This window comes from Alligator sinensis, unplaced genomic scaffold (genome assembly GCF_000455745.1).
Source record: "Alligator sinensis unplaced genomic scaffold, ASM45574v1 scaffold215_1, whole genome shotgun sequence".
Lineage (NCBI taxonomy): Eukaryota > Metazoa > Chordata > Crocodylia > Alligatoridae > Alligator > Alligator sinensis.
In genome coordinates this window covers 972,024-983,169 of record NW_005842259.1, presented here as the reverse complement: position 1 = coordinate 983,169, position 11,146 = coordinate 972,024, and the positions used below count along the sequence as shown (strand labels likewise).

General features: G+C 43.3%; 1 protein-coding gene across 3 annotated transcripts in view; it reads left to right on the top strand.

The window, feature by feature from the left end:
• EP300 (E1A binding protein p300) overlaps positions 1 to 11,146 on the top strand; it is a 62,014-nt gene that overhangs the window by 25,982 nt on the left and 24,886 nt on the right. For 2 of the 3 annotated variants that reach the window (XM_025208912.1, XM_025208910.1), the window contains exons 10-18: positions 3,247 to 3,324; positions 4,283 to 4,392; positions 4,854 to 5,012; positions 6,069 to 6,521; positions 7,099 to 7,287; positions 7,955 to 8,111; positions 8,684 to 8,802; positions 9,382 to 9,621; positions 10,231 to 10,319. In XM_025208912.1, the coding sequence (XP_025064697.1) occupies positions 3,247 to 3,324; positions 4,283 to 4,392; positions 4,854 to 5,012; positions 6,069 to 6,521; positions 7,099 to 7,287; positions 7,955 to 8,111; positions 8,684 to 8,802; positions 9,382 to 9,621; positions 10,231 to 10,319 (1,594 nt within the window). The remainder of the gene's footprint in view (positions 1 to 3,246; positions 3,325 to 4,282; positions 4,393 to 4,853; positions 5,013 to 6,068; positions 6,522 to 7,098; positions 7,288 to 7,954; positions 8,112 to 8,683; positions 8,803 to 9,381; positions 9,622 to 10,230; positions 10,320 to 11,146) is intronic. The other variant, XM_025208911.1, reaches the window with a different exon arrangement.

Sequence of the window (11,146 nt, the reverse complement as noted above, 5' to 3'; positions counted from 1 at the left end):
AGCCCCCCCTACTCCAGCCACCATCTCTCGCTGCCACTGTAGAGCTGGCCACTGAGCTGTGCAGCCGACCACATGCCAGCCTCCCCCTCCCCTGGGCAGCCGGCCGGGCGGCATGTGCGGGGCCCATACATAGCGGGCACCACCACACTGCGCCCCGCATCACTTGCCCGCAAAGCCTCCACAGATGGGTACCCCTGCCCTCACTCCCTGGCCCTGCTGGTTGCGGTGTGCCCCCTGGGGCCGGCAGCAGCCACCATGCCCTCAGCCCCCAACCGTCTTCCCCAGCCCTGCCCCACAGCCCCCAAGCCCCACTTACCTCTAGGCTCCAGGGGCAAAGGGCGACTCTGAGCCTGAACCTGAGCCCAGCCTTGGCTGACTCGAGGCTCAGGCCCTGCTCCTTCCCCCTCTCCCTCCCCCTCTGGGTAGGGCTGGGGGTTTCCCACCCTTTCTGCAATCTGGTTCTTGCAGGCTGGAGCTGTGCCAGCCTGCAAGAGCTCTTTGCAAAAGCGGAGAATCAGCAGATTTCTCTGCTAAAAAGGGAAATCCACATTTTCTCCGATTTAAAAACGGGGAATCTGTGGTTTTCTCCATTTTTCCGTGGGGAAATGGAAAACCCAGATCCCTGATGATGACCTTGGTATGGGGATCAGGTACCGTTTCGACAGAGACATGCTCGACCTGCTCAGCCTCCGAGTGAGCTCCAGAGTCCAGACAGCCACGCTTTGACTTCCTGTTCACTGACACCTGTGCAGGCTCACAAGCTGATATGCAGTGGTCCATGGGCCTATTCTCATCAGCCTGTGACAGCTTCAGACTCACTGTCAACATGAAGACCGAAGTGATGTTTCAACCTGTGCCTGGCACAATACCCCAGGGAACCACATGTCTCAGTTAAAGGCAAACAACTGTCAATGGTCAACAAGTTTGCCTGTCTAGGCAGCACGTTCTCCTGTGCTGTCCACATTGACAATGAAGTCAACATGAGGCTAGCAAAAGCCAGCGTGGCCTTTGGCAGACTCTTAAGTCGGTCTGGGACCGCAGAGGCATTGGAAGGTTGATGAAACTGAAGGTTTACAAAGCCATTGTTCTCCTGAACCTCCTTTATGCCTGTGAAACCTGGACTGTCTACCAGCATTATGCCAAGAAACTAAACCACTTCCACCTGTGCTGCCTGCAAAAAGATACTAAAGATTAAGTGGCGGGACAAAATTTTGGACATCGAGGAGATCAGCTCAGAAGATCAGCTCTCCCCAGTATCCACACCCTACTGAAACTGGTGCAGCTAAGATGGGCCAGCCATCTTTCAAGAATGCCCGACACTCGCCTGCTGAAGAAAACCTTCTACGGTGAACTGTCAAATGGAGTACACTTTCGCAGTGCACCAAAGAAGTGGTACAAGAACACTTTAAAGATGTCCCTAAAAGAGTTTCGGCATGAACCTGGAGTCACGGGAGCAAATCACTCGTGACTGTCCATCCTGGAGGTCATTGGTCCAGAACGGAGCGCTGCCCTTCGAGCAGTAGCTCACAGCAGAGGCAGTGAGGAAGCATGTGGCCAGGAAAATGAGGACCTCTCATCGCTCTCCTGCCCCAGCTGCAGCAGATTGTTCAGGGCAAAGATTGGGCTTATAAATCAACTGTGTACCCACGCAACCTAGCCTCCACCCCCCCTCCTCTCTTTTCTCTCTCTTTTCTCCCTCCATTTTTCTTTCCCGCTTCCTTTCTCCTTCTCTTCCTCCTCCCCTCCCCCTCCCTTCTCCGCTGGATGTGGTCATCTTTGCTTGCAAAGGACAAACTTCAGAAGGGGCCTAAATATTGTTATAGACTTTTTACCCAGGTTCCTTCTTTGGTCCAACATAGGAACCATCAGAGTTGTGTTTGGTCTTTATGAGGAGCTAATGTCAGTGTTACTGTGCTACTGGTGTACTTTCAGTTTTCTCTCCAGTAGCCCATTGGACATACTGAATAAATTAAGTGCCAAGACTGAATTCTTAAGGACTCTCCCTGTATTTCATTAGTCAGTTAGGTAATGCTGAGCAATAATTTTTAAGGCTTGAATCTGGCTTGAGGGGTAGTCGAATTTTCAGCTAATTACTGCTTTATAGCTCAGTCGTACCTTTGATATTTAATAAATATCCAGCCTGTGAATCTCCTTTGTAAGGCTAAGAAATCCCAGAAGATAAACGCCCTAGCTTTAATTTTTCTAGACCCTGTGTGAAGAGCACCGGTTATGTTTCTGGTTGCTCTTGCACTTTTATATATTCGAAATGCTGCATCTTTATCATACCTCGATAGAGGTTCAATACTTCTTGTTTATCTGTGGTGAAATATATTTGTTCTTTAAGATTATTTTTGTGCCCATGACAGGTGCTGGATTGACAGCTCTGGAGGCTGAAACCCTCTGTCTTTCTATAAAATATGACAGCTCTGCAAACTTACCTCCAGAGAGCTGTATCTCTTGCCCTTCCCTCAGTATGATTCACCCATTTTCCTGAGCCTTTCTCTTCCCTCAGTATGATTCACCCATTCTCCTGAGCCTTCCTCCTGAGAACCAAGAAATTTTCTCTCTTAGCTTGATCAGTTCTTCATCTTTGTGTAAACTTCACAACTAGGAATTGAGTTCCTGACCCATTTTGTGCAGGCACGTGAGCAGGCATTTGTTGTATACAAGAGTTATGGTCACCAAGTTGGGCCTGGACTTATATGAGTGATCTAGAGGTAAAAAGCTTGATGTTCCATGTCCAGTCACACCAGAATTATGCTACAGTTGGCTTAGTCTGAGGTTTCTAAAACCAAGGGTGCATTTTGTGGTAGACACCAGAATTGCATTTTATTGCACGGAGACCTAGATATATAGATGCTTTTGAATATGGTATTCTAATTGAATTTGTAAGTCTGCTGATCAACACACAAACAATGCCAGTGCAGTGCTGGGAACATTTTAGGCCCTTGTTACTTTAATTTCTTTATGCTGCAGATCAGCACTTGACTTCCCGAAGTTGACCTATGAAAAATAAACTCTGTTTAAGACATCCTGTATGCTTGTGTTTACAAGATAGCTTCCCACTCTTTGCTTCACTGAGAAGCTCCTTTTTCTTAAGACTTATAAAAGCCTAACTGTGTTAAAAGTTAATTTGAACATAACCATGTATTTTAATGAGAATAAATTGTGATTCTTAAAAATGAAGCTGGGGAGCATGCCATAATGTCCTAATTACCTAACCTCTTTTTCCAACTTTTTTTCCAGATGGTCCTCTTCCTGACCCAACCATGATTCGAGCCAGTGTGCCAAACCCGATGATGAATCGCATGCAGACGCAGCCAGGTAAATCTTGAAAGAAGAAACATCCATATAACTGCAGACCACTGTGAAAGGAGTGTTTTGGTTTCTGTTTTCTCCAGTATGTATAGTATGCCAAAAAGTCTGTATTGGAGTCTTTTGCAGGATGTAATTTTTCCCTGCTGTTGTGCTATTTTGTTTGGTGGGAGTCCTTTATAATTCTGGTCTGAGAGTTGTTTTTTTCTTGGAGAGCTATTTGCTAAATGAAGACTGACTGAATGTGGACAGTATTAGTCTTGGAGGCAGTCAGATATTCTACATACAGCTGTGGCCAATTTATGGAGTAGATCTTACCATAATTATTAAATGAACTGTGAGAAGTATGGCTGCAGGATGAAGAGTAGGTTTTTCATAATCACAAACATCATTTTAATGGTCCATGAGAAAAATATAACTGGTCTTGAAGCTGGAGACTATTTCTAGACTCTAGAATTCCTTAAATGAATACTTTTTAAAATTAGGAAAACTACGCCAGCTCACTTAAAACTACACTCAGGGATGTGAACTTAAGTGGTTCAGGAAAACATCTAGCTTGTACTCTGAAAGAGCATGGAAGAGGTTTGTTTGATGCATAAAACTTGTTTTCATGTTTCTCCAAGCAACTGGTTAATATGAAGATGGATTTCTCTGAGTTGATTACCCTTGTATAAAACACGCTATTTTAAATGCCAAATTTCTTTGCTTAAAAGCTACTTTTTAAAAAACATTTTTTATCCAAGGCTTGTTACTAGATTTCTGAATTAACAGTGACTTAGTCTGTTTTAGGTCCTTAGAAAATGTAAGTTAGCTAACAAGGTATTTCAGATTGTGTGGCATGCTCAAAGGTGTTGATAAAAGGAAATATGGAAAGCAGTGATGATAATTATTGGTGTTCAAATGTTGAATGTTGACCAAAGAAGAATTTGGAACTTTAAAAAAAAAAATTTTTGTGGTAAACACACAGGTATGAATCAGTTTAGCCAGATGAACATGCCGCTGTCAACAATGGGACCCCGGCAAACCCCTCCTCTTCAGCACCCTGGACAGCTAAGCCAGGCTGGGGCCATGAACCAGGTCAGAATATTTTTCATTCTAGTGTGTTGAACTCTAGGTTTGCTCCTGATTAACTATAATTATCCAGAAAGTACTTATTCTGTGGACCATTTGTTTTCTTCCTTTGCATCTTAGCTGGACAGCCATGTGGCCTGTAACCATCCTTTATGTTTTAGTTAAGAGTGTTAATGTAGGCCAAGAGTTAAGTTTGTGTGCTGCTGCACCCTTGAAACAATGTAGTTTATCAGGCAGCTAGGCCAGAGACCCAGGCTGAATTCCAGAACTCCTACTTTGTGAATAGGTGAATAAGGAAGTTGCTGGTAAAAGCATTTCTCTTTTTTTGAGAAGAGCTTTAGCAGGTTTGCCATGCTGGATCATGTGAAGATCTGGCAGGTATCAGAATATTTTTCATGTAGTACGTCTAGCTTTGGAGCATTATGCATATTTAATTCTGCCTTATGAACTCTTCTTTTTTTCCCCAGCAGATGGGCTTTCCTTCACGTATGCAGCAGCCAGGGGTTGGCCAGCCTTCCAGTCAGAGTCAGTTTCTGCAACAGACCCAGTTCCCTGCCTCCTCCCCAGGAATGAATGCTACAAGCATGCCTATGACCCAGCCTGGCAATCAGCCTCCAGTATCTCAAGTACGTTCCTCACTTATGGAAGCAATATGACTGTTGTGGTTCTGTGTCATGGACAGTTGGAGGTATGGGAATGTTGTTGATGGAAAAGAACATTTCCTCAACTATTGGCATAATAGTTTACTCGGAAGTAATCTCCTAAGAAGCTTGTGCATTTGTCTGTCAGCAGTCCTGGGCACTATTAGCTAGTTTGTAGGGCTAGGTTTCACAGCCCTTGCAAAAATGAAGCTTTGTGAACCAGGTGTGGGGAAGGGGTGGGATGGTTTACACTGATTCCTGCCAAACAGCAAAGTTTAATTGTATGAGAAATACAAAGAGTCTGGGGAAACGAAAATGGTCATGCAAGGTTGTCCGCTATGTACTTTCAACTCGTTGCTTACAAATGGAACTGATTTGGGATTTTTCCATGACTGGGAGGCTGCATCAGCTTTGAAGACAGGAGAATTTTTCCTGTCGGGTGTCCCCGTTGTAGCTGCCACCCCAGGCTAGGAAGTAGGATGAAAACTCTTAATTACCAAACAAGTTTAATGCTGCATGATAGATTTTATTCTATCCCTGTCCTAGACTTCTTGACCTTGATTGCAGTGCTTTTGCAGCTTCCTGCCCCCTCTCCCCCCCCATGGGAAAATGGGAGATGATCTTAAAGCTTGTAATTCTTCTTGAGTTGATTCTAAGTGTTTGAATTTCTTGCCTTAACTAATGCTCACCTGTCATTTATCCAAGAACAAACTGAAAGTGTAGCTTTTACAAAATGATATGAAAAGGTGCAGTTATGGAGTTTTTTATTTGAATGTTAATGAAAAATGGTTGTTACATAGAAGCTTCTGTTTAGGACTTTTTTCAGTCACAAACAGTGCTTTATGCTAGTATCTGAACAAAATGAAGATGAACAAAACAATTTTCCTTTTTGAACTGAAATGCAAAAAATCAATGGTGGTATCATACTTTTTAACACTGGATGCTAATAACTTAGGTGAAGAGCTGTTTGTGTTGGAATAATCTTCTTCTGCCTCATGCTAATGTGAAGTCATTGCAAATGTCTATTTGTTTTTCCCACAGGCACAAATGACCAGCTCTTCCTGTCCTGTGAACTCTCCTGCAATGGCTCCTGGTTCTCAGGGGAGCCATATTCATTGCCCACCGCTTCCACAGCCTCCTTTGCACCGAAACTCTCCCTCTCCAGTACCTAGTCGAACCCCAACACCTCATCACACACCCCCAGGCCTGGGATCCCAGCCACAGCAACAGCAGCAAGCAGCAGCAGCTGCAGCAGCCACCACTGCCCCCACCCCTACCCCTCAGGCAATGCCACCTGGACCTCCATCACAAACTATGCACCCTCCTCAGAGGCAGACTCCAACTCCTCCACAGGTACAGCTGCCTCCGCAAGTGCAGCCTCCAGTTCCAGTCACCCCTTCAGCAGAGCAGCAGCAACCTCTGTCACAGCAGAGCACAACTGCATCTGTGCCGACCCCAACAGCACCGCTGCAGCCCACACACCCCACGACACCTGTAAGAAAATATCTTTGTTTATGCTTTCGTTAAGGATGCTTTGGATATAAGGTTGTTTTCAGTCAGCATCTTTGGGTTTTTTTGATGGTGTCCATGATATTGACTGCCCTACTGTAATGTTGGTGTGCCAGAATAAGTATACATTACATCTGAGAAGTAAAACTTTTGACTGAAGATGCAGGAGCAGTAAACTGCACACCCTCCACTTCCACCCCGGAAGTATTTCAAAGAATTATAGTGCTTGTTTAGGAACTTACTGTAAAACATGGAAGAGCATCTCCAGTAGTGAGTTATTTCCATGGAAGTGATGTCAGTGTGCCACGCACATGAAATATTGTTAAAATACTGTGCCATCCAAAGTATTTCAGAAATGTATTTTTGAACAACCCAGGTTGCTCTGTGGTCTATTCTTTTTCAGGTGAAGATACTGTGGAGTATGAGGGAGTGGGGAAGGGAAGGGTCTGAGGTGCAGTTAAACTTGGAAGTATGATAACACATTAAAAGAAGGTCATACTGTAATAAGCTTTTCAGTGTAACTTATTGGACCCTTTTTAATTTAATGCGGGTTTTCTTTCAGCTTTCACAGCCGGCTGTGAGCGTTGATGGGCAGGTATCTAACCCACCATCCACCAGCAGCACGGAGGTGAATTCTCAACAGAATGCTCCTGAGCAGCAGCAACCACCCTTGCAGGAAGTGAAAATGGAAATTAAAATGGATGAAGAGGAGCCAGAACAAACAGACCTTCAGGGGGAGGAGAAACCTGAGGTAAGATGGTAGCTAAGTGGTTCTGGTATGTGGTTGCGCCTGGACAGTGCTTTGATGGGAAACTGGAATGAGTGGACCAAGATGCTCTCAGAGGTGCTGATCGACAAAGGAAGTGTTCCCTCCAGGGGGAATCTTTTGTTTCTGAATTAGTGATAAATAACTACTTTTCATTCACAGAATTATTTGAATCTTGGCAAACTGACTCTATGGGGAGTTGGGTGGACTTGGATGAAACCAGGGGTGGCTGAGAGAGAGGAGGGATGGGGGAGGAGGTTGTCCTAGGGTTATGTCTATGTTGCAGTTGAGATGCATCTGCAGCTTGTTGTGGATATACTGAGCTAGCTACTTCTAAAGCTAGCTAAGGTATTGATAGCAGTAAAGCACAGAGTTGGTGCAGGTTGCAGAACTTGATCAAGAAGCTGGATGGATATTTGGGCTCATGCTGACCATCATGCTGCTCTACCTCCATTGCTATCGGTGTTCTGTCTAGCTAAAGTTAGCACAGGGGTCTTTTGTACAAGCAGTAGCCACACCCTGACTGTGGTAGAAGACAAGCCTTTTGTTTTAGGGAGAAGTAGGAGGTAAATTGCTAGTGAAGCACAAAAGACCGAACTTGGATGATCTTCACAGAAGTGATAGATGAAAAGATTCTGATTTGGCCTTTCAGATTAAAGTTGAACCTGTGGTGGAGGAATGTAAACCGGACCCAATGGAACAGGAGGAAAAGAAAGCAGAAGTGAAGTCTGAGATGAAAGATGAGGAAGAAAGACCCAGTACTCCAGCTACTCAGTCTTCTCCAGCAGCTGGGCAATCTAAGAGGAAAAGTAAGCAAGAAAACTATTCTTTTTCTGAGACTCTTACTTCTGAGGGACTAGACTATCTATTTGAGAGACAAAGGAGAGTTTTTAGCATTTTTTTTAGTGTTCTCAGCTTGCTTGATAGCTCTATTTTGTGATTCTGATCCAAATGTCTAATTTTTAATATTTGTAATTGGTTCCACTGAGCTAAGTAAAATGATTCACTGTCAGACCACAAGTATTAGAAAACCTATATCTAAAATGGAAGTCCCTTTCCTTTTAATAATTCCTTAGTCAAATTCATTCTCTGGACATGAAAGGTTTGTACCCAGTGTAAATTGATATTTTAAAAACTTGTTTGCTTCCTGTAATATAACATGACCCTGTTTTAGCATTCAGTATGTCACTTCTCATTATGAGCTTTATGTCACTTTGTCTAATTTCTGTCTTCTGCAAAATCCAGCGTTAGAGAGTGTGAACAAACTCTGCTGTGTGTGTGTTTTTAGCAAATACTTAACACAATTTCAAATCATATAGCAAGCTTCTTGCTTCTAGCCATCACTGTAACCTTGCTTATATTGGTTATTTTATTTCAAAAGTTTTCAAACCAGAAGAATTGCGGCAGGCGCTTATGCCAACACTGGAGGCACTTTACAGGCAGGATCCTGAGTCCCTTCCTTTCCGACAACCTGTGGATCCTCAACTACTAGGAATTCCTGTAAGTGCATTAGCAAGCTGTCTCCCTTCTTTAACTCATAACCACTACTCCCAGGACATGCCAGCTTTGAAGAAACCATATGGTGTACTATGGGTCTGGTCTGCAGTTTTTTAGAGATGTATTGAAAGAGCTTGGGTTGGGAGTTGGAGTGTACTATACATCTCTGGTTTTGAACATGTTTAAGTATTGTTTGGCTGTGGATTCCTCTTACTAAAACAAGCAGAATAACAGGAATACAATCAAGTGGGTCTTATTGACAGATCCCCCACATACTGGATTTTACTTGGCATTTGCACCTGCTTGGATTTGCTTTCTGCCTGGATTTTCCAGGGTTGTACAGTCCTGGGAACACTTCTTGCCTTAAGTGTAGCAACAGTAGTTTCTCAATTTGGCAGTAAGCTGTGAAATTGTATTATGTTGTAAGCAGACGACTGGCATTACCCAGATCTTGAGCGCCAGGCTTGGTACTTCTTTCTTGCAACTGTTTTGCAGAACAGCCTAGTCTTATGGAAAGTGCATGCTCTCACCTTGTAGCAAAGTGCCTCTGGTCATGTTTTGAAATGCCCCTTGTTCTTGCAGGATTACTTTGATATAGTGAAGAACCCCATGGATCTCTCTACCATCAAGAGAAAACTAGACACAGGGCAGTACCAGGAGCCTTGGCAGTATGTGGATGACATCTGGCTCATGTTCAACAATGCCTGGCTCTATAACCGCAAGACATCCCGAGTGTATAAGTACTGCTCCAAACTGGCAGAGGTGTTTGAACAAGAAATTGACCCAGTTATGCAAAGCCTTGGTTATTGCTGTGGGAGAAAGGTGAGGAGGGTAGCTGGCTTACACTATTCACTCCTGGTTGCAATACGCAATATTGAAAGGACATAGGAGTTGTAGTCAGGTAATTAAAGGATAGTATAGGAGTTACAGGGGAGATTCTGGGTGCTCAGAACTTTTGAACATCAGGCCTTCTAAGTATTTAAAGATTTCGGAATCTAACTTGAGAAACCCTTGGCTGAGTGTTTAATCCTGCATACACTGCTTAAACATCACTTCTCTTTTTTTCTATGAAAGCACCGTAGCTGATTTACCAGGATATATCTTCAGGCTTAATGTAGTTTAGAACTGGGGTAAATCAGCTTTTGGAGTTATAACAAAGTGAGCTTTGCACCTTGCACAATTACAGAAAAGTGATCTCCCTGTTGAGAAAAGTGGTATAAAACAATGGCTAACTAGTAAATGATGCCCAAATAGAACATGTTTACAGTATAAACACATAATATACTCATATTGTACTATTCAGATCCATGGAATTATGTAATTTAAGAATCCAGAGTCCAGATGAAGTTCATTATCTGGGTCATACCCACTTCCCATGGACAGTGAGTAGAAACATGCATGAGTACTAAGAAGATGCGTTTCTTTTTGCAGTTGGAATTCTCACCACAGACTTTATGTTGCTATGGCAAACAGCTATGCACAATCCCTCGAGATGCCACTTATTACAGTTATCAGAACAGGTAAGGAAAATAGGTCACAGCATGTGCAGCATTGCATCAAACTATATATATTAAAGACATGCATGTATACATACACATCCTTGGTATATGTGCACACCTTCATGTCACAAATTCACAGTAGCTGCGAGTACCCTGAAGAGCTTCTCTTTTTATTAAAAAAGCTGTCTTTCTGAATGAATTCATTGCAACCTTTGGTCTCCCTCCTTTATATAAACACCCCAGATTTCTGAAACCTAGGTAAATTGGGCAATTAGTCGTTGTTGTTTTTTTCAGGTCTCTACTGGGGAGGGGGTGGGGGTGGGGGGAGAAAAGGGGGAAACCATTTTTTTTATTGTACTCTGAGCAGTTGGTTCTTATGATTACTGTAATGAACAATTTTGCCACAAATAGCAAAGCTGTCTTTGGCACAAGTCTTCAGTGTAGATTTGTGTATTCAGATCTTGTTGAGTGAATTGATGCTCTTTCTTCTCATAAGGCCCCTTAAGGGAGTTGTTTTGTTGTGGTTGTCAACAGCAGTGGCAAATGCTGTCACTTTCATAGCTCTCCTAGCTAATCTTTTTGACCTGCATTTATTGAGGGATTAAAGTCTATGAAGCTACCAGGAGAGTGTTTCTGCTAGACGCTCCTTTTTCTCTTAGGAGGGGGAAATATATTATTTAACACTTTGAGATGGTAGTTCCCTGGTTTGTCAGGGGAATTGGTTATCTTCCAATTATTCCAACTCCATTCGCTTGTTCTTGCTTTCTATTCTTGAGGTCCAACACCTTTCAATGAAATTAGTCTTTTACCCTGAAGGCAGTGAAGTCTTGCAAGACAGACAGTATATT